We start from the raw sequence: 22,640 nt of genomic DNA, 5'->3' as shown, positions 1-22,640 counted from the left end.
AATATCCTTTAAACTTTGGGTTAGGAGAGATTTCTGAAAGTTATAAAGAATGCTAATCAGGGCTGGGGTTGTGACTCAGCAGTAAAGTGCTCACCTAGCATGTGCAAGGCCCTGGGTTTGATCCTCAGCACCACACATAATAAAATAAAGATATTGTGTCCAACTACAACTAAGAAATAAATATTAAAAAAAGAACGCTAATCATAAAAAAGAAAAACATAAATTTGGCTATAACAAATCAACAGCTTCTGTCAACCAAAAGATATTTTAATAAAAAGACAAATTTCAGGGCTGGGGTTGTGGGTCAGTGGTAGAGCACTTACCTAGTGAGGCCCTGGGTTCCATCCTCAGCACCACATAAAAACAAATACATAAAATAAAGGTGTCCAACTAAAAGAAAAAAAAAAGAAATTTCAGTATTATCAATTCCTGTCCTTGATATTTATACTTATGCCTTTTTATAAAAATCCCTTTGTCATCATTTTTGTGTGGTTTAGAGAGAAAACAGAGGGAAGTAAATGTGTAAAACCTGCCATTCCTAACTATAGTACTAAAAAAAAAAAAAGTTTTCAATGAGAAAAAGATCTAGTAATGTTTGTACAAATTATACTTTTCTAACATACATAAAAATAAAAACATAGCCAGTAAAGAAATATTCACCTATATACTTCTTCATATTATCTTGTGAATTATCCAGTCAGTGGTCCTGCACTTAGGAAAAACAGTCATCCCCTACTTCATACCAAACACACCATTTGGGGGGAAATCTGCTGTACTGATGTATTTTTGTTGTTGTTGTTTTTGTGGTGATGGTACTGGGTATCGAACCCAAGACCTCACATGTGCTAGGCAAGTGCTTTCCCCTGAGCATAATCCCCAGTCCTTTATATTTTGTTTTGAGACAGCTCTCACTAAGTTGCCTAAGCTGGCCTCAAATTGTGATCCTCTTGCCTCAACCTCCCAAATGGCTGGGATTAGATGTGCCACTGTGCTCAGCTTGATGTATCCTTTCTTAGAAATGTTATTGGCATGATCTGCAGTTATCTCCTCAATAAGAAATCAGTTTCCAGTGGTATCTGACTCTATAGTAAATCAGGTTTTGGAAGTGGAACAAAAACTTTAAAAATAAGAAGGGGGGCTAGGCTGTGGCTCAGTGGCAGAGTGCATGCCTAGCACATGTGAGGCACTGGGTTCCATCCTCAGCACCCCAAAAAAACAAATAAGCAAAATAAAGGTATTGGGCCCATCCACACCACACACACCCACACACTCACATTGTGTGTGTGTGTGTTTGGTACCATGGTTTGAACTCAGGGGCAGCACTCAACCACTGAGCCACATCCCCAGCCCTATTTTTGTTTTTTATTTAGAGACAGGGTCTCACTGAGTTGTTTAGTGCCTCACCATTGCTGAGGCTGCCTTTGAACTCGCAATCCTCCTGTCTCAGCCTCCTGAGCCACTGGGATTACAGACGAGCCCCACCGTAGCTGGCTGAAAATATTTTTTTAAAAATAAAAATAAGGAGAAAACTAAGCCAAAATATCAAGCGCTGCATGATTCTGGAAAGTAAAACAGTGTTAACAAAAGAAAGACCAAGACCTGTAGCATAAATAAAGGTTTTATTGGTCAGTCTAGGTGAGTGGCAGACTGACACACCCCCAAATCACTGTTCCACATACCCAAGCCCCTGAGGTGGCAGAAGAAGCTAAGCTTAATGATGGTGGGCAATGAGTGAGAAGTGGAAAGGACCTGAAGGCCCCTAAGATTAACAAGGCTACCGGGACCGAAACCAACGTCCTAGGAATAAATCCAGAACAGAAAAAGCATCATCCAGGGCTGGAGGTCTTGGTGATTCTGGATCTAAGGAAGAAAGTCATAAACAGATTGACTAAATGACAAGAATGGTCAGAGGCAAAGGAGAAAAATAATATTAAAGGGTACAAGAGCAAGAGTTTCCTTTCCCCAAGGAGTTGAGATGGGCCCTTTTGACTCATACTCTTAACTTACCACATCTAGGACTGCTCTCTGGTTCTTGACGGGTCACTGTGGTCTCCCTCCGGCCCTCACTGTCCACCACAGTCCTGCGCTCCTCCACTATCTACAAGCAGAAGTCACCACCATATGCTAACATCACTAAAGGTGAGGTCAGTGGTTTCTTTATTCAAGGCCTCTTTCTGGGGTATTCCCTGGCCAGTTTCCTTTACTCCTCTCTCCCAACTCACCCCATCTGGCTTAGTGATCTTGGTCACAGAGATGCTCTTGAAATAGGATTTGGGCTGGGGCTGGAGAACTGGGCCGAGACCTTCCTGGGAAACCTGGGAATCAAGATCTGAAAAAGCAAAGAGATAAAGAACCAAAGAGACAGTTCAAGTAAAAAAGGGGACAAGTACAACAGGAAAAAACTTCAGAGAGAGAGAGGGGACAGAATTTCAGAATAACAGAGGGATGATAAATGTCCCCTCCCCTCCACACTCACCATTGTCTTCTCTGGCTCTAGGATGGGGAGTCACTGGCCACATATCATCAAACTGTAGAAGAAGCCATAGTAGGTGAAAAGTCACCCTCGACACTTGAAGGATCACAGACTCCAAATCACTAAAGTTCCCCAACCCCCCTTTCCTTAAGAAAATGATTCCATTCAGCATAGCTTTATTTACTTACGCCTACCTGGCTGTTTTCCCTATCGTTCTACCAAAAAGTCTTCCTAAAATGATATTTCCCTGTATTCCTCCAATAAACTTGCTTTAGCCAAGAAACACTTTTTTTTTTTTTTAAATAAAAAGCAGAACTCCAGGCTGGGCTCAGTGATAGAGCACTTGCCTAGCACGTGTGAGGTACTGGGTTCAATTCTCAGCATGGCATGTAAATAAATAAATGTCCATTAACAACTAAAAAAAAAAAAAAAAAAAAAAAAACCTTCAAAGGGCTGGGGACTGTCCCAGCTCAGCGGTAGAGAGCTTGCCTAGCACATGTGAGGCACTGGGTTTGATCCTCAGAACCACATAAAAAAATAAAGTTATTGGGTCCTCCTCCAACTTAAAAAAAACTTAATATAGAAAACAAGGCTGGGAGATGGACTCAGTACTAGAGCATTGCCTAGCGCAAGGCAGGCCATGGGTTTGATCCCTAGCACCTCAAAACAAAACCAGACAAATACACTAAGTGAAGGGCGTAGAATTCCAAACCAAGTCTATGAGGGGCCAACAAGGATTCTAGTCATTGCTGGTCTCTCAGACTCTCAGTTCAGGCTTGGATAGGGTACTCACCCTATGAAAAGGTCTCTGGGACCCCCAGTCTGGTGCTGGTTTGGGGGACTCAGTTCTTGCATCACTCTCCAAGACCCCACCAAAGATCCTGGGTTGGTGACTATCTGGGTACTTAAGCATTGAGTCCCGAAGGGTCTGTCCCTCCTGCAGTCTCTCACCAGGTGCTTCCGACTGAGGCCCTGGAAGCTCTGTAGAAAGGTGGCAGGTGGATACTGGGGTAGGAAAGGACTTAGTCCCTTAAATCTCTCAGAAATCATATCTTCTCACACTTTCCGTCCCCTAACTACTCCCTGCATAGGCTCCTTATTTCACCCACCAATCCACTAGAAACCCCTGGGTTCTCCCTCAGGGAAATCCACACACCAGGTGGGCGGGAAGGCAAGGTCCAGGCCCCCATCTCGCTGAAGATACTATTGAAGTCCCGTACTAGGTCATCGAAGCCGAAGTTATCCCGGAAACGCATTCCCTCTTCTGGGCTGAAGCTGAAGCTGAAGCCAAATCCCTCTGGGTGCTGGGAACCATCAAACCTCCGGTTCCCACGGCCCCATGGGGCTCCTTCCTCTTCCTCTTCCTCATCGTCCTCATCTTCGTCTCGAGTCATCCCTCCAAAAAAGGGATCTCTGTGGCTGAGGGTGGGGGCAAACAAGCCACCAAGAGTTCAGCACAACTTAAGCCATAACCCATCTCAAGGGTGTCAACATGGACAGCAGGGACGGTCAACACCAAACAGCTGACAGGTGTTTCTGCCTTTGTTCTGTTTCGTTTCTACCAAAGGCAATCCTCACCTCGCAGCTGCTCCCCAGCGCCTGGCCCTGGTCCCTCTTCGGCGTCCCCCAGTGCCTCCCGCCGGACCCTGCCCACGGCCCTCCTCCCCAGCCCGCCCATTGTCCGCCCCTCCCGCCGCCCGGGCTCTGTTGCATCACCCCAGGCAGGAGAGGTGAAGGCTGCTCTTCCTCCTCCGAAGGACGGGCCTGGTCACTGTCGGAGAGGACCCCACAGAGGCTTCCGTCTCTCCGCAGGAGTTGGAGGAGGAGAAAGGAAGTATTTCCCCAAACAGGGCGAAGCTCCTCCCAGAAGCCCCCCGCCCTCTTTACCCAGACCAGACCTACTCTCACCTCCGAGGTCCAGAAAAGCCGAAAAAGCCCCGGAAGAGGTCAAAGAGGCTCATTCCCGAACTGGGACTCGAACCTTGGGAACTCTCGCGGGGCCCATTCGCCCCAGAGGGAAGCCTGCACTACGCTGCCGAAAATTGAGGCGGCGTTAAGTCCACGCTGCCGGAAAGCAAGCCTCAGATGCGCCACAATGTCGTAAAACGACTGTAGGCCCCGAGGACCGAGAGGCGCGGCGGGCGGTGCCCTTTAGAAGGGCTTTATTTTTACCCACCGCCCACGGCCCCTCTCAGTTTCCTGAGAGGCGCGTATGCTTGCCAAATTTTGGCTTTCCAGTGATCACCTCCCTTCCTAGGTCCACTCTTTCCTGCCGACCGAGAGCGTTTCGAGGAGTTGACACGATGGTCTCCGACAGCCGCCAGAGGGCAGCCCCGCCGCACAAATGGAGCGACCCGAGGCTCTCAAGCCGCCTCACCAAGGGCACAAGCGCAGAAACCACCTCGCCGTCTGCCTCCGTCGCATTCTAAACTGATCTGGGGGACGTCTATTAGAGGAATGGACAGACAGTATTTTACCAGCTCCTTCAAGTACTGAAATCTTCAGAGCTGATAATGACATGGGGACGCTTGGAATTCATCTCCTCAGCTCTCGAGTTTATCATATTCACAAAGGATTCTTTTTTTCTGAACAGGCTGTGCAGCCAGCAAAATCAAAGCATTTGTAGGGCCACCAGGGAAGGGAAGCTTTTCAGGTATCCTGTAAAGCAACAAATTGGTGGCTATCAGAATGCCTTTTGCAGTGCGCAATAGAGCACCCCTGTATTCCCGGTGACTCGGGAGGTGAGGCAGGAGGACGGCTAGTTAGCCCTTAGTAACGTTGAGACGTTGTCTTAAAAAGTAGCTGGGGATGTAGCTCTGCGGCAAAGCGTCCCTGGGTTCAATCCCCAGTACCAAAACAAAGTTAAAAAGGGATGGAGATGCGGCTCCGTGTAGAGCGTCCCTAGAGTTAGATCCCCAATACCGTTAGAGGTCACAGATTCCCTTTTCAGCCTGGAGCTGCGGGCCTACATCCGTAGTCCCTAGTCAGGGGGCTGAGGCAGGATGGTGGCTTCAGGCCAGCCTAAAACAGGCAGACCCCAACTGTCATGTACTCAGAGCCTCTTCCTTCCTGCACCTTACGCCCACCTTAGGTCTTGCTCTGGAGTACTCTCTTCCTGAGACTGGGTATAACAGCCTCATGGAGCATTCAAGAACAAGAAAGGCTGGGCATGTGGCTCAAGCGGTAGCGCGCTCGCCTGGCATGCGCAGGGCACTGGGTCCGATCCTCAGCACCACATAAAAATAAGGGTATTGTGGCCACCTAAAACTAAAAAATAAAAAAGCAAGAAATACTGCAGTCTAATTGTAGCAGGGAAATGGTCTGCCAGCCAAAAGTGATGTTGCTTCCAATTTCTTTTCATTTGTGGATCCATCTATGTCATACTTAAGACTCCATAAAGCCAATTCTTTGAAATTGTCTCAGCTCCTTCTTCATCCTCCCCCCTTTCAATCCAATCTCTATCCTCTCCCTTCACTGTCTGAAATGTGCTGAAGACGTGGCAGTTTCTGGAAGAAATGAAGATTTGTAGTGGCTCTTTCCAGGCTCAGGTTGTGAAATTCTTAGGGGTGAAGGGAATCCCTTCCAGGGCAAGATACTAGCACATTAAGGTCAGAGTAGTTCTTAAAGGGCAAAGATTTCATTTTATTCCACTGCCTTCGAGGCCTGCAAGAGGAGGCCCAGTTGGTACGGTAATACTTATTCACCAAGCTGGTCATCGACGATACTGAGGATATCCTAGACGGAGCAAGAATGGGCAGAGGCTGAAGGTAGAGGTTTTCTTTTTATATATACAAGACACATTAATCCATTAAATTTGAGGACACAGTACAAAAAAAAAAAAAAAAAAACCAAAAAAAAAAAAAAAAACCAACCAAAAAAAAAAAAACACTTCAACTAATTCATCTGACAATGCTGTTCATATTCATGACGCCATTTTTTTTGTTGTTGTTTTGTTTTCCTAATAATAAAGGAGGAGACTTAGGGCTGTTGGGCTGATATATATTTGGGGGTCCCACCTCCCCACCTCACCCATATACCACCAGGGTGAACAGGAAGAAGTGAAGGAAGGGCAGGGCCCACAGCAAAGTTTCATAATCTTGAATGCAAGGGAGGAGGAGGAAGAGGAAAGGAAGGAAAGGAAAAAAAAAAGAAAATACAAATCCTATAATACATACAACAGGGTGGGGATGGTATAGGAATGGGACAGACATGAAGCTGAGGCATGGGGTGGGCCGCTGGGGGTGGGGGGCAGCAGAACCCCCCCACATTCCTTTCTCTCTTTGATGCTGTTTCCATAGTTTCCAGGCTGAGAAGCCCTCTCGGAAGATAGGACCGGGAGAGGAGGGTCAGGGCCTCAGTTGGCCCCCCAGCTGTAGCTGTTGTAGGCAGACTTGTTGGTCTGGGGCTTCTGCGGGATGGAGCTGGTCTGGCTACGTTGCCCGCTGCCCGTCTGCAGGGGAATGGGAGGATGATGGGGAGGAAAAAGGTGTCTAGTTAGTGGGACAAATCTGTAACATGTCCAGGTGGAGATGTGCAAAACTACTTTACTCTCCTGTTCCCCTTGATGTTCTATTGACATCTACTTTTCAACCACAGAAAATTTGGTCTCCATTGCTAATACAGCCCCCTCTCTTCCATGGGAGAAAGCATTTTTGACCTTTAAATAGGGGAAAGGTGGAAAGAGGACAAAATGCCTTTAGAGATAAGATAATAACTCAGTTCTACTCATTTTGAATTCTACCTTCTCTCACTACCCCTGACCTGGGTCTGGAATAAAAGGGTACCATGAGAATTATGGTTCTGGGAGATGAGTGACAACAAGGTAATTCCATTTTCATTAAGTCCCATAAATGCCTCAACTTGAAAAGCTGAGAACAGGGAACCCCTTAATTCTAGGTCTCCAGCCACCTATGATGGAGCTCTCAAGAGGTCTCTTGTACTACCCCGTGGATCTCTCCACCACCACACATCACATCTATGAGCCTGTTTCAGGCAAAAAAGGAGAGACAGTCTGAAGCCTCAGGCTCCAGATTCTGCCCCACCAATCTTTTCCATTCTGGTAACCAAGTGTTTTTCCAGAGTTGGGGAAGGATAGAAAGATCAAGAGGGTATTGAGGAGGGAAGGAGAACAGAGGATAGGGAGGCCAGAGAGCTCAGCAAGGTGTTTTGTGTTTGTGTATCCCGATGTGTGACCGCGCAATCTTTTCAAGTTCCCTGAGGCTTTGGAGGTGAAATGGGGTCTGAAAAGGAGTGGGTTCAAGCATATCATCATTCAGTTTCATTACCTGCTCCTCCTGCTGGCGCTGGCAACAGAGAATCATCTGCAAATATGGTAGCTGAGGCAGAACCAGGATATATGGAAAATAAAGGGACAAACTTTGACAATAGAACTCCACCATTAGAAGGGAAAGCTATAATGTCAGGAAAGGGGGAAGGCTGGGAGAGGTAAAAGGGAAGGTGTGACCCAGGTCTGATGGGATGAGGACAACTGTGCCATGGGAAGAGGTGGAGGAAAAAAGACACCAAAGGAAATGGGCAAAAAGGGTTTTGATCTGGCCCCTTCTCTGACATTTCTTTTGCCGGCCGCTTGTGTTATGTGCGCTTGTGTCTGTATGTGCTGTGTGCCCCTGGCTGGCGCTGGGGAGGATTGGGTGAAGGTGGTGGTGAGGAAGGGTAAGAAAAGGAAAGGGGAGGCAGTTTAAAGGGACAGGAAGGAAGAGGAAGGGAAAGGAGAGAGGGAGAAGGGCTATTACCTGGCCATCCTGCTGCAGGTGATGGTGAAGGATCTGGGAGTGCGGCTGCTGATGTGGGGTCAGAATGTGCATAAAGGGGGCAGGTGGGTAGGCAGCAGCTGTGGCCGGATTGATGGGCCCCCCACTTCCTAGGGCTGAAGGCAAGTTGAAGGAGGCAGCAGGAGTACCGGAATGAAAACCTTGTTTCTCAAAGGACTGCTGTCCAGGAAGAAAGAAGGAGAAAGAATAAAAGGTATCAGCACGGGAATCCTGGGAATTTCTGAGCCAAAGCTCCCCCCATCCTCAGAAAACAGCATAGTCAGAAGGAACAGAATATCTCGAGTCAGATATAAAAGTCTCAGTTCCAACTCTTGCCCTTTTAACAGCTACCCAATCCTGGGAAAATACCAATCTCTCAGCCTTAGTTGCCTCATACTTGAAACAGGGATGCTACTGACCTCTCTGTTGTAGGGATCAAACAGAAGGATGAATGTGAAATTAACTAGTGTTGTACATAAACATAGGAAAATTTGCTAACTATCCTTGGCATCCCTGCCCCTGGGCTTGGGTAGAAATTAAACTACTTGGACATTCCAAAAGAAATGGATATATAGTGAGGTATTCTGAGTGTTCAAGGTCTTGGCTCTGAGGCACTTCCTGCTCTCTAAACCCCTAACATTTTATAGCAAACTTTTTAGTTATTTATGGTGATGGGGGAGAAAAGCAACAAAAAAACTTGTGGCTAACTCTGTAACAAATGCTTCACTTAGGTTTTGGGTTATCTCCTTTGCCATACCTACTCTTTGTTTAGATTTATTCACAAAGAATGGAATAAACTAGTTTCCTTTTCCCGTACTTTTTCTTTTGGAAAGTTATGCTGGGAATGGGTAGGTTAAAAAAGCCAGGACAACTGCACAATAACTCACATCACATTATAACAATGTACCACACCTCACTTTCCTATTCCTTTTTTTTTTTTTTTGGTACCAGGGATTGAACTAAGGGGCAATTAACCACTGAGCCACATCCCCAGCCCTTTTTTGTATTTTATTTAGAGACAGGGTCTCACTCAGTTGCTATTGCCTTGCTAAGTTGCTGAGGCTGGCTATGAACTCTCAATCCTTCTGCCTCAGGCTCTGAGTCACTGGGATTACAGGCCTTTTAGCACACTTGGCTTCCTATTCATCTTTGTGGTTTCTTCTCAGAGAGCTAAATTCAAACTCCTAGAAAAACTTATATCTAGAGACCATTTAAAAAAGGTAGAGTGGGGGCTGGGGCTGGGGTGAATGGAAGAGCACCTGCCTCGCACATGTGAGGCATTGGGTTCAATCCTCAGCCACCACATCTCTGTGTTTCTCTTTTTCTACTTCTGTCCAGAGCCAGGCACCTACCTGGGTTTTGGAGTACACAGATCCAGAGATATCTGGCACGCCCGTGTTGCTGGAGGTGACTGATACGCCTGAGGGAGGAGGAAACAGACAGGAGGTTAGCTCAGCTAGCTGCTGGCCCTGTTCCTGGGGTCAAGTGACGTCTGCAGCCTTGCTAGCTATAGCACTGAAAGGGAATTTTGGTCTGTTTTTCCACCTTCAGGTCAGTCCCGAGATCATAAGAGTTCATGACACACAGGTTCCCTAAGGGTTCGTTTTCCTTTTCCAGATAGATGTAGAGTGTATGTACGAGACTGAGGTGAGCTCTTTTTTGGGGGAAGCAAGGGGATATGACCAAACCTCATCAGCATATGATTTTCAAAACACTTCTGTGCCAAAGCCAAAAAGAATGTAATAAAATGTAGTGTCCACTTCAAATCAATCTACCCAAACCCCACGTCCTGCCCCTGAAGATTTAGATAGTGCCTGAAGAGACAACTTTTGGGCTCAGAATCCATACCTTTACTGCATAAGGTAAGTACTGGAGGAACAGCTCAATTCAGTCCCCATGCTCAATTCAGAGCATTTTATTCTTGGAGCCTTGGCTCACTTAGTCCAGTTTCTCCAGTCTTGGGAGTTTTTCAGCTTTTTATTAATTAAAGTGCTGGCATAAAGGTGAGTTTCCATTTACACACTTCTAGTACAGAGGCAAGGAGGGAAAGTGTGTAGGTAAGAGTGGGCTATTTCCTAAAGCCTATGTGGGATACAGAAACTAAATACATTGGTTGTTTTTGTAGTTGTTTCCATGAAAAGCCCTAACCCATACCACTACTTGCATGTTTCCAGTTGACAAACTTCTTCCTATAACTACTACAGTTTTAAGGAAACCATAGCAGTATAACCACTCATTTTGTTTTCCTCAAGCTGAAATATATACTACACTCTTCTTCTTCCTAGGGTTTGGCAATGGATTAACGAGACAGAAAAGGCCATGGGATAAATAATCTAGCATTTCAAAAGAAATTTTAAAAGATTTGAGAAACAAAACAGCTAGGAATTAGGTCCCATGAAGACAAAATGAAACCAGAATAACTTTGGGTTTCCGTCTATGCCCTAGGATCTTTTCCCTTGTCCTCTGCTGTTACAAACACCCTGATGAAAAAATTTTTTTAGAAACACTGTATTAAGTGAACAAATCACAAATAAGGAATTCTCCATTTACCCACAATTCAACAGCAGTCCCCCTTCAAACTCCAGAACCCAAATCCTCCCAACCAATGCCTATGACAAAGCCAGCCTTCAGAAGTTAAGCCCACCTTGGACAGTCACTTTAGAATCTTCCCAACAGAAGAGGCATCTTAACCTGGAAAACCCTCCCACATCATAAGTCCAGATAGTTCCAGGGAGGAGCAAACACCAACTAGGGAAAAGAACAGAACTACAGAAACCAAGCAAGAGAAAATACTTCCCCATCTCCAAAGTATCAACTCTACACTTGAAGGCACTGAAGTAGAGGGGAACAAGACAGGAACCTCTTAAGGAGCTAACGGGGTATTTTTCCCCTTCCCTTTCCAAACTTCAGATGTTCATCTAGAGAAAAACAGGGTAGCAAATTTTAAAAACAGGGACTTCAAGAACTGAAATGGCTAAAAAATAAGGGCTGTGGGGAAGGATCGAGACTGAAGGTGGAATAAACAGAACATTTTAAAGACAAACCCCAACACTGATTTTTCTTTACTGCAAAGGATTACCCTCTGCAAATCAAGGCTAGATTGCTCTGGAGGAAGGGAAAAATGACTAATTAGATTCTTAATCTGGCTGGTAAGAAAAAATTTAATTGTACTATACCCCTACCTGGTCTTATTCTGTGCAGAGACTGGAATAGCTAAAATACAGCTTCTAGTCCAGAGGTCTTAAATTGGATATGAAGTTAAGGAACTAGAAATGCAGACTCCCCCCCTCCAAGAATACTGTGTAGTCACCATAATAGCCTCAAGGTAACCATTAGAGAACCTAGGAAAATAATGGGTATTGATTTCCTGACCCTATACAATTATGCTCAGCCTAGATAAAGGTTTCCCTTTTTCTTTCCTATATTATGTCCTGCCTATACCCATTCCCAAACAGTGACAATCATTCCAACAGACTGTGGATGGTAGGGAGGAGAAGCAAGAACCATTCTTTCCTAATATGACAGGCCCTGGGAAAGCTGATCACCCTCCACAGAGCAAAATGACTCTAGAGGGCTGGAAACAAATACAACGAAAGCTGAACACTTTGGTTTTCAATTAACCAAAAATGGTGATCTAAGTTAACTCTATAAACAAAAGGCTGATGGTGTCCTAGTAGATGGTGGACCGAGTGGCGATTAGAATTTCCATACTTAGGATGTCTAATCAAATCTTTCCCACACATCCTTTGCTACACCTACAAGTGCAAAATGACTAATAATCCACAATCTCTGAGAAACCATCAAAGGATAAGAACAATGTTCCAGGCTAGCAGTTTCCACAGAACCTGAGTCATCAACTAGCTGATCACTAATAATTTTATCAGATCTCAATCAGCCAGTCTTTGGGAAACAGATGTGGGAATTAAACCTTGGAAAATGCTTCCCTATCAACAGCTTAGAACACCATCTCTTTTTGCTTTTCTCTCCATAAACCTTTTTGTCCTTTCTCCTCTGCTTATGTCAGAAGCAAAAAGGGAAGATCCAAAGGGAAAAGTGAAGAGATATAAGCCTGGGAATCAGGGATTTTATAAGTAGCCTCCTTCACCAACCAATCAACAGGCTGGAAACTGAGGTTGTTTCCCCTCCTCCCACCTTAAAAACAACCATACAGAAAAGTTAACAGCTCTTTGCCTATGCTGGGGTCTGAATTAAAAGGCCACCCTCCACCCTTCATCCACAATAAAACATTGGTTCCTAGTGTCCAGAAAGACATGCACGGAAAGAACGCCAGAGTTAGCTAAAGAAATACCACAGTTTATTGAAGACTACAAATATTTTTGTTACAAGTTGAAACTACATGCCTTCCAGAAATCAAAAGCAACAGCAGGTGTGTGCATTGATGCTTCGGAGGTGCTGCACCGCTTGAACTCGAAATGGGTAAGACAGGGTCAGACACAAGGGGGAGAGGGAAATGGGGAGGGGGCAAGTTCAAAAGCCCAGAAGATATCCACCAACTCATTTCCCCAAGCCACGCAGGCCATGGCCTCAGCTCAGCAGGCTCTCCTCAGTGGTCTGGTTTCTGAAACAAGACTTCAGTGCAAATTTATACACACACACAAAACACAGCCCCCAGCCTTGGGCCAAATTAGCTCTCAGCCGTCCAGAAATGCTTGTAAGGGGGTGGATATTTTCTTCCTAAAAGGAATCAAATACATAAAAATAAATGAATTTAGAGGTTGATGAGGAATGGAATGACAAGAGCCCTCTGTGGGGTTGGGAATTGGGGGTTCTCAAAGAACTACAGGTTTCTGAAATATTAAGGGAGGTAAGAAGCTAGGATTTCCAGAATCAGATATGCCAACTGTCTTATATTATCAACCACCTACCTTACCTCTGAAAATTCTCATACCCGGACCAGCTGAAGTTTAATTTTAATGTTCCTGGAATGGGGCCAAGTCAAAAGGCTTATAATCCTCCCATCATCAACAAGACCTTACTCAGTGACAGCAGTGGCCCCAAGGAACCTGGGTAGTAAATCTTAATGGGGCTTTTCTCAGGATTTTTAAAATTTATTATGACCCACTCTTAAGTCATAGAGCACAGTCCAAAGCTCCACCTGGCTATTAATTCCTAAAAACTAGTCTTTATTACCTTCTGTGCTCAGCTTAAGACAGTTTCCCAATTACTGAAAATTTTGAGCTGGGTGCATTGATGCATGTCTCTAATCCTAGCAATTTAGGAGGCTGAAGCAGGAGGCTTCTAAGTTTGAGGCCAGTCTCAGCAACTTAGTGAGACCCTATCTCAAAAAATAAAAAGGACTGGAGATATAGCTCAGTGGTAAAATGTCTCTGGGTTCAATCCTCAGTACCAAAAAATAAATAAATAAAATGTTGAGCAATTTACTCATCTGGAGCCCAACAGATGTTGCTCCATCCAAATCACCTTGAAACTAACTGAGCTTTGAAAAGACAATCCTCAACCCCAACCCCTAGCAACTACAATAGGCTCCTCCTCGTATATGCCTATAAGTCACTAAAAACATAGATGAAACGGTTTTATTCAATGTCTCCTCCACTTCCATCCTTCAAAAGTGGAGCTTGGATGTCAGATATGGAAATAAGTGATAAGCTAAGTATCTTTTAGATCATTACTTATCCAAAGGATTCCTACAATTCCCTCCCTGCCACCAGATATGCAAATGGACTTTTTAAGAAGACCAGTCATACAAATGAAGGAACCTCCCAGTCTAATTCTGTCTCTCCTGCGTAGTCATGCCTATCCTCTCTCTCCATATCTTAGGTCTTCTAGTTAGGAATGAAAGGGGAATAGTAATAATAATAGTACTACAAAAAGACTTAAACCAAGCCTATTAATCATATTGTTAGCTATGAAAGCACTTAACCCTTCTTTCAGTGAATATATCCTCTTTTATACTGTCAGTGCCACAACACTTGCCTCCACCGATATCTCAGCAAAATCTTAGGGCCCTTGTCCTCCTTTGAACCCAAAGTTTAGGCCAGACAACATATTTTAGCGGCCAAAAATGCCCCTGAGCATTCTAATCATGTGTAGTAAAAGCATTTCCTAGAGTCAAGAGCCTCTGCTGATGATGCTCCCAGATATCCAATTCAGCCAAGCATCAATAATCATATGTGGAGAGCAGAACACCCTCACCAACCCAGTAACACCTCACAGAGACACTGAACCAGGGACACGGGGAGCTTACCAGTATTGTATCCATGAGATCCATATCCACTCGGCTGTTGGAAAGGGGTGGCTGATGCATTCACACTGACATTCACACCATGCTGCTTGGAAGAGGTAGGAGCCACCTGAAGAGCAAAAGGGCCAGAACTGCAGTGAAATGGCAGCATGCACCATCAGTTGCACCTGTCCTACTCCAGGGCCCAGGTGTTCAGGTGGCTATGAATCCTGATGTAGGCTGGCCATAATTTGAATAGTGAAATAAGATCCTTACTAATATTTCCATAATCTACCTTTGAAACCAAGAGGCAATTTAAAGGAAGGGAAAAGGGGGAGTGCTATCAGGGAATACATGGCCATCTAAAGAAATCAAAGCTGTATGGTATCACATTCCCCTCTGGCTAATTCTAGAAAAAGTTAATCCCTATTATAATTCAACCAATTCCAATCCCACTCCCCCTTCCCAGGCCAGAAGAAAGCCCAATGTGGAAACTGTTCCTCCTCATTCGTTACTAGACTCATCTAGCTTTGAAAGCACAGCTAGGATAGTGTCAGGGATAGAAGCCTTCACCACAAGGAGACCAAGGCTAGGCACTCACAGGGAACACAGCAGGCCCATACTGGAAGGTGCTGGGGAGGCCCGGGACCCCTGTGTAGTATGGCAGGCTGGTGTAACTGTAGCCAGGAGGCAGCGCCGGGTTCAGGAATGTCTGCTGCGTGGTGTGGTGAGTCTGCGTCTGGTTCTGTTGGGGTTGGGCCAAGGTTGTGGCCGGGGCTGGGGAGGAGGCATCCCCACGACCGAACTTTGTGAGGTCACCTGTGACAGAAGAAGCTAAATGTACCTGTTTCTTTCACTGCAAAACAAGTCATCTCTTGGTTTCACATGATTTCAAGAGACCCTGTTCAAAGACTTTTAAAATTCAATTCCTTAAATTATATTTCTTTGAAGCTCCATTCAGTATTGCTCAGAATACATTTAGCATAGTGCCAGTTAAGACTATTGTTGAGTATGAACTATAGTTGAGTATAGACTACAGTGCCAGTTAAAGACTATTGTTGAGTATATTTGCTATAGCAAAAAGAAGATCCCAGGAAAAAGTTCCTACATTATTTCTCTACCTTCTTGTATTCTTTCACTCCCAGCCCCTATTTCCTTCCATGGGAAACACTCCATGCTAGACTTGAAGGGACAGCGACAGATAAGAAAAAATGATAAATCAAGGAGGATGCCAAAAAAAAAGGTCTAGCAAGACAATAAGACTGCCACTGTGAGCAATGTACAGAAGCAGAGATGAGCAGAGAAGACCAGTTCAACCACTACTTCCTAGAACAAGCTGAAAAACCTAAGTTATAATGTCATCTGGAGGGGCAGAAGATGGAGGACAGGCTTAATGCAGATGTGAGACCCTAGGTTCAATCCCCAGAACCAAAGGGGAAAAAAATGTTTTTGGGTAAGAGGTGTGTGTGTGTGTGTGTGTGCGCGCGCGCACGTGCATGTATCTGTGTGTGTGTGTGTGTGTGTGTGTGTGTGTGTGTGAGAGAGAGAGAGAGAGAGAGAGAGAGAGAGAGAGAGAAGGATTTAGAAATCAGACAAGTGAGATGGAAAGGGAAAAAAGCTGCCAAACCCTCATCTTTAACAGGACTGTGAATCTACCAACCAATTCATCACGTCCATTTTAAACTTGCGCCAGAGACATGTAAGGTGAGAACCAGGTCCTTTCTTGCTATTAAGCAGGGTTTTGCCATTCATCCCAATACAATCTCCCTCTCCCTTTATTTGGCCCCATCCCAGTCATACCAGAATAAGGGTTGCTGGCCAGGCTACCATCCCTCCCGGTCAACGGAGTGGTGGGTGTGGGAAACGGGATGCTGTAATAATCCTAGAACCGAGTAATAAAAGAGCACAGACTCAATGCTATTCATTCTCCAGCATGAAAACCACAGGTGAGAAGCACAAAAATGTAGGGAGTACTGCAATTTATCCAGCTACCGAAGAAGCTGGTTTGAGTTTGCATAAACTCCGGATTACTCTTGCATATACTGTCCCCCCTGCCTGGCCATAAGCAGAGCCAGGCAAGGTCTACGGATATGCCTGCTAAAGTTCCATCAGAACCAATAATATTTTCAACCTCCACACATCATCTCTAACAGCATATGCCAAACTTTTCTTGAAAAACATCTTTTTTTTATTCTGTAATTTTAAGTGTTTGAGACATATAGAAAGCATCTTGAGAGCTCCTGAGGACTTTATTGGGCTACAGAGTAGGTTAAAATGTGTTTACTTCAAAGATTTCACATCTCTGGGGAGTGGGGTACACCTAAATGGTAAAGTGCTTGCCTGGAGTGCACTAGCTCCTGAGTTGAATCTCCAATGACACAAAATATTAAAAACAAGATACTGACATTGGTAGAAAATGTATAGTTGTAGTAGTCCACTTGGGCTGGGGGTGTAGCTCAGTAATAGCATGTGCTTTAGCATATGTGAGAACCTAGGTTTGATCCCAAGCACCAAAAAAAAAAAAAAAAAAAAAAAAAAAAAAAAAAAAAAAAAACCCAAAAACCAAACCTCCTTAAATTAAATTAAAAACCTAATTTTTAGATCACCTCCTTTACCAGAGCTCCCTTCCACATACTTACCAATGGAAATCTTGTCTGAAGCATCTGCAAGTCATCATAACCATACATTTGTGGCTGAAAGACAAAGGCATGTGATATTAATGAGAAATGGTCATAAATGATTAAAAACAAAAACAAAAAACCCCAAGGAGCTAAAAAGCAAGATAATTCAATACATTATTCACCGTCCTTCTTTGAACAGGACATAGATTATTTCCTTGGGCTAGGGACATAGTTCAGTGCTTCCTTAGCATGAACAAGGCCCTGGGCTCAATCCCCAATACTACCAAAAGGAAAAAAAAAAAATTACTTCCTTCAATTTACTTAAAGGGAAAGTAAAAGTACAGAGATTAAAGGATTAATGAAAGATCTTGAAACTTTCGTTCAGCTACTTACTACTGATTCATCTAGACCAATTCTGGGAAGCAGTACAATAGACACAAGTATATGAACAGCTATCTGTACTCTCTATTCTATGAATGGAATCTTCCTGCCTTTACTCTCTAATCTATACATCTGGTTTAAAATGTATTTTCTCCATGAAAGATTCAGATTTTACTCTTGTTTTCTCCCAATTTTGAGATAAAGCAGTGTTGTTAAACAATGTCCAACAGTGTTATTTGGGCAATCTTGTCTGTATGATGTTTATCTAGACTTCCACTTTCAGGGGAAGTACAGTTGTCTTTTAATAGAATTTTCATACCTCCATCTTAAGAGGTACTGAATACCTGGAGGTAACAGAAGATATACCTGAGAAAAAAAGTCAACAATGTCAGCCACAGTGAGTTGAGGAACCCTCCTCTGACCAGGTTAGAGGCAGCAAAGATCCCCAGAGTAAGGAAATCAATTCATCTACAAAAACAATTCTCCAAGAAACTGAAAGGAATTCCAGATGAATGTTTTGGCCTTTGGCATCTGAGGCCTAGAATTTCTATTTCACACAGAGCAAATACACAATAGAGGGCCTTGCCCAAGTTTAGTCTTTCCTCTCTAAAAATGATTGTTTTTTCCAAAGCTACAAAGATTCAAAACCTACTTGTGCTAGGTGCAATGGCGCATGCCTGTAATCGCAGCAGCTCGGGAGGCTGAGATAGGAGGATCCCAAGTTCAAAGCAAGCCTCAGAAATGCCAGGCACTAAGTAACTCAGTGAGACCTGTCTCTAAATAAAATAAAAAATAGGGCTGGTGTTGTGGCTCAGTGGTGAGTGCGTGTGAGGCCCTGGGGTTCGATCCTCAGTACCACATGAAAATAAATAAATAAAATAAAAGGTACTATGTCCAAATGCAACTAAAAAAATAAATATTAAAAAAAAAATAGGGCTGGGGATGTGGTTCAATGGTTGGATGCTCCCAAGTCCAATCCCTACTACTCACCCCCCCCCAAAAAAAAACCTATTTGTTTATATGTGGCATTTTTTCTGTATTGTAATTACAGTCTACTGCCTGAAGCCAGAACTACAAAGAATAGTCCCACCAACACCACCTTTTAGAACAAACCCTTCAGTCCTACTTACTGGGTAGGCATGTAACAGCCCTGGAGCCATAATATATGGATTAGGCAACAATGGCGGGACCCCAGGAGGAAGGTTGGGAGGAGCTTTTCCTAAAAGAGAAAAAACATTTTTATGCTATCACACAATTATTGATTCCCTCCATCCTAGAGGAATGCCATCCAGCTATGCAAAGGTACCTGAAGTTGTAGCAACCGAGCTTCGAGTTGAGGCTGTGACAGTGGAGTTGCTGCCTAGGCTAAGGCCCAGACTGCTGCCACTGTTGAGACTGGAAGAGACACTGACCACTGGGGGAGGTGCAGAGACTGTGCTGGACGTGGTAGAGAAAGTGCTGGAGGAAGAATGGAGATTCGCCTCACTCTCCACACTTGTGTGCTTCAAAAGGGAGGAGCAATGGAAGAGAGATGAAGGAAGCAGCAATTAGCAATATAGGTTAGGAATAATAAACAATCCATTCTCCTGAATATGATCATCACAACAACTTCCCAATTAAAAAGGTCAGGGCATAATAACAGAGTCTCCTCTACCAAGGTACAAAAACTCTCCAGCTACATGTTTCTAAAGACTCATGTGACAAGGATGGTTATTAATACAGACTCACATACCATCATCCTGTTAAGAAAGACAGCAAAGTGGGTGGGGACAACTCCAGTGTTGGTGAAGACCAACACTGGCTGACCTGGTTGACTGGTCAAATAAAGTTGAAATCTGAAAAATGTATCATAGCCTTCTCTCACACACTTTTCTTCTCTAGTTCATGGGCTAGAATAACATACAGCTGACTTTAAACTTGACGTTGTGTTTTAAGGAAAGAGAAACACAAGCTCTACCAGTTAGCAAGATTTGTCCTTTTCTTTCCACCCCACTCTCCTTTTTTTGGTGCTGGGGATTAAACCAAGGGCTTCATGCACACTAACCCATACAGTACCACTGAGCTATACCATTAGCCCCTAGAAAGGTATGTTCTTTTGTAACATATACCTTATCTTCAACACAGGAATGGGGGATGGAGGGTGTCCCTTCCAGGCTTTAAGGAATGATTCATAGCTCTGCATTATTTCTGGATTCTTTGGCTTCTTTTGGCTTCCCAACATCCCCTTACTCGTTTCTCTGCGACCTCAGTTCAATGAGTTTTATCATCTCATGAAGAAATGATCAAGAATTCCCTCTTGGCAGAATCTTAGGGTTGGCTAGTTTAAGAAAAGCTTAAGAACCACACTTCCTTTCAGCATCATACTTACCAAAAGAGTGGATGTCGAAGTGCGTCCAGAAGATGTTGATGATGAAAGGGTATTCTGCTGTGTAGATAACGTGCTGTAAGGAAAGGGGGTGCCATCAACAACAGTGCTATGGCCACCTGGCCTGGAGCTTTAATCAAGAACACAAGCAAGAAAATAAGGTAGAACATAGGAACAAGAAAGCCTTGAGAAAATGGTAATAAGCACAAGAGCCAGCCGGGGATAGTAAGCAACAGTTAAAACAAAAGTAGATGCTGAAAGGGAAAAACAAAATAAGTCTCTTTGTCTTTATCTCTCACAGCTTTCAGGTCACCCATTTACCCAAAAGTGGGGCTAATGTGGTCTTTGCCAGTTAGAAAGAAAAAGAACCAGAGAGCTCCATCTTCACCCCAAACTCCATCCTCACCCCAAATCACCTGCTGTGTTGCGTGGTGGTGGTATTTGGAATTTCCTCACTGTGGCTCAAGCCACCCAAGGAGGATGAGTGCTGATTGGTTGTTGTCAGTAAGGAAGCTGCAGATACCGTTTCATTGAGAGGGGGGATGCTAGAAGTGGAAGGTGAGTCAGATTTCACTGCAGAGCCTGTAGCACCTAGAAATAAAAGAATCCATCTCACCAGAAGAAAAGAAAATGTCTAAAGTGAAGAATCACTACAGTCCTATGCTGCCCCAAAGACAAGAGTATGAGTTATTTAATAATGGTATAATCTTTTTTAATTCTAGGCACTTTGCATGTGAATTTCATTTGTCCAGTGACGGGAACCAATAAAATGGTTACCATTTTAAGACAGAGAACCTGAAACTTAGGAAGGCTGGAGATTAAGCAATAAAGTAGAATTAAGACTAACCAGTCCTCGTGCCAGAGCTCTTTTCACTTTTTAAGAAATACAAAACTATTAAGAGAAAGAAAAAAACAACTGAGAATAAAAAGCCTGGAGAATACTCACCTTCAACAGATTGCGTGGTCTGTAACTGCGTGGCCTGCACAGAACTGAAGCCATTCTGGTGCAAGAAAACAGAGGAGCAAGAACAGACAAACTCATGTGAATGGGGGAAGTTAATACTAACTCAGCTTAATTCTAGTTAACAAACATTCGGGAGAAATTCTGCTAGTTAACTAAAAAGGATTAATACAAGACTACGCAAAGAAACAAAACAAAAAAAACCAGATATACTAAGCCTGTGTGGCAAACAGCAACAGAAGACAATTCCCAAACAGGTGAAGATACCCCAACCCCAAAACAGGTACAGAAAAGGCCCAAAGTCCAAACCCATTGATCTTTGTGGGAGGATGTGGGAATGACAGTTCAGCCAAACCATTTATCCTGCTGGCTGCACAAAACAGTCACTCAATACCACCTCTAGCATATGCTGTCCCTCTCACCAAGCCAAGACAAAGCAAAGTAAGATCTACTGATATGTACCCCGAAATCTAGCAATTAGATGTTCCAAGAGAGGACAGGTATTTGATTCTACTAGAGACAATCTTTACTGCAAAGAAAATGGTTTTCTGACTGAGTCTCCAGGATTGCTGAAAACAACTTTTATTTTACCAATCACAATGTGTTTGCAGCTTCTCAATCAGCACTTCCAAGATTTCTTGGCACCACTTTCTAAGAAGTAAAATGCTAATATTTAATACTTAAGAGACTTTTGCCCACTGTTTCCCTAACCTCTATCCAAGGGCTCATGAGGCTACTACCTTTGCCTGAGTCAGGTCCTTTTGGGGTGATGAAGAGATGGAACTGGGGTACCGCCGAGTCTGGGTGGATCTTTGCTCATATAGAGGGGCCTGAGCATTATTTTGGGAGGTATAGGTTGTCGACTGAATTGGGCCACTCTGATAACCAGACTCCTGACTCTGGTTAGATGAAATTGTAGATGAAGATTCACTGTGGGAAATGAAAAGAGGAAAAATCTCAGAGAAAGGAAAGAGAACAGATACTAAGGAAATGGCAGAGACCTAATAGTGGAATAAACTAACATCAAAAGAAAATTTCCAACAACAACAAAAAAACTACCACAATTTTCTCCTGACAACAGTAGATCCCACATTCTAGAGTGCCAGGGATTTGAATTAAGCATAAAGCTTAGAAACATCTTCAAATTGAAGCAGAGAAAAGCCTCTTCCTTCCCTCACATTTTATGTTTTAAGAAAAAGAAATTAAAGGTCAGTGGAAAGGATGTAGTACTCTTGGTCTCTTTGATAAATCACAATGTGAGCCCTCAGCACAGGAAGACTTTGTTTTAGCTCAAACTCATTTTAAGGAATTTTGAGCTTTATTAAATTTAAGATCACTGGTACATTCTTTGAGGAGAACTCTTAAAAATATTTGCATGTATTAATTGGCAGTTATGACCCCAAAGACCTAAATTAGGGCCAGATATTTATATTTTTAAATTCCAAATATAAAAAAGTCTACTCCCTGAAATTCCTCAGGACTTTCTATTGCTAAAGACAACCTTACTTGATGTTGAGCAGAGGAGGTATAAAAGGTTCCTTTTAAGGTTCCTTACAATTCTCTCCTTTCTAGGAGTTCAAAGTTTCACACTTCACAGGCATAATCTCACACCAAAGGGCTAAAAAGGAATGCCAAAAGCACTTTCAGCTATGATATAGGTCCAGGTACTTTAAATGTTAGCGGTCCTGTTCTGTCTTTCAAAAAATGAGCAACATTCTTCAAGTACCCAAGCACCATTTTTTTCCTGTTTTTGTTTTTTTGTTTTTTATACCAGGGATTAAATCCAGGGGCACTTAACAACTAAGACCCATCCCCAGCCTTTTTTTAATATGCCATTATTTCATTTATAGGCAAGATCTCGCAGAG

General features: G+C 43.7%; 2 protein-coding genes across 26 annotated transcripts in view; both read right to left on the bottom strand.

Moving 5' to 3' along the window:
- Positions 1-1,602: 1,602 nt before the first annotated feature.
- On the bottom strand, positions 1,603-4,792 carry HAX1 (HCLS1 associated protein X-1). 2 transcript variants are annotated; one of them, XM_081305823.1, is made up of 7 exons: positions 4,382-4,792; positions 3,630-3,892; positions 3,267-3,454; positions 2,477-2,528; positions 2,223-2,329; positions 2,008-2,098; positions 1,603-1,860 (listed from the first exon to the last, which is right to left on the bottom strand). In XM_081305823.1, the coding sequence occupies exons 1-7, from the start codon at positions 4,432-4,434 to the stop codon at positions 1,775-1,777; spliced, it is 840 nt and encodes a 279-aa protein (XP_081161949.1). In that variant the 5' UTR covers positions 4,435-4,792; the 3' UTR covers positions 1,603-1,774. The 2 variants fall into 2 exon arrangements, with proteins under 2 accessions (XP_081161949.1, XP_081161950.1); XM_081305824.1 differs by lacking the exon at positions 4,382-4,792 and adding an exon at positions 4,190-4,329.
- Positions 4,793-6,092: 1,300 nt separating this feature from the next.
- UBAP2L (ubiquitin associated protein 2 like) overlaps positions 6,093-22,640 on the bottom strand; it is a 45,718-nt gene continuing 29,170 nt past the window's right edge. For 7 of the 24 annotated variants that reach the window (XM_081305808.1, XM_081305797.1, XM_081305798.1 and 4 more), the window contains 14 exons: positions 21,515-21,704; positions 20,760-20,814; positions 20,230-20,404; positions 19,817-19,889; positions 18,755-18,950; positions 18,579-18,667; positions 17,086-17,139; positions 16,247-16,328; positions 15,048-15,265; positions 14,471-14,576; positions 9,597-9,664; positions 8,227-8,424; positions 7,759-7,809; positions 6,575-6,923 (listed from right to left, as the gene is read on the bottom strand). In XM_081305808.1, the coding sequence (XP_081161934.1) occupies positions 6,828-6,923; positions 7,759-7,809; positions 8,227-8,424; positions 9,597-9,664; positions 14,471-14,576; positions 15,048-15,265; positions 16,247-16,328; positions 17,086-17,139; positions 18,579-18,667; positions 18,755-18,950; positions 19,817-19,889; positions 20,230-20,404; positions 20,760-20,814; positions 21,515-21,704 (1,651 nt within the window). In that variant the 3' untranslated portion in view covers positions 6,575-6,827. Of the gene's footprint in view, positions 6,209-6,574; positions 6,924-7,758; positions 7,810-8,226; positions 8,425-9,596; positions 9,665-12,548; positions 12,940-14,470; positions 14,577-15,047; positions 15,266-16,246; positions 16,329-17,085; positions 17,140-18,578; positions 18,668-18,754; positions 18,951-19,816; positions 19,890-20,229; positions 20,405-20,759; positions 20,815-21,514; positions 21,705-22,640 lie in introns of those variants that run through there. The other 17 variants (XM_081305803.1, XM_081305812.1, XM_081305813.1 and 14 more) reach the window with 9 other exon arrangements.

The sequence above is a fragment of the Spermophilus citellus genome (genome assembly GCF_964194105.1).
Source record: "Spermophilus citellus genome assembly, chromosome: 9".
NCBI lineage: Eukaryota > Metazoa > Chordata > Mammalia > Rodentia > Sciuridae > Spermophilus > Spermophilus citellus.
This window is presented reverse-complemented; position numbering and strand designations above follow the sequence as displayed.

Coding starts and splice junctions, on each gene's coding strand:
- HAX1 (XM_081305823.1), bottom strand. CDS start 4,434: ATGAGCCTCTTTGACCTCTTCCGGGGCTTTTTCGGCTTTTCTGGACCT. Junction 2,330..2,476: donor TAGAGCCAGAGAAGACAATG/GTGAGTGTGGAG, acceptor TTGCTTTTTCAG/ATCTTGATTCCCAGGTTTCC. Junction 2,099..2,222: donor AGATCACTAAGCCAGATGGG/GTGAGTTGGGAG, acceptor TTCTGCTTGTAG/ATAGTGGAGGAGCGCAGGAC.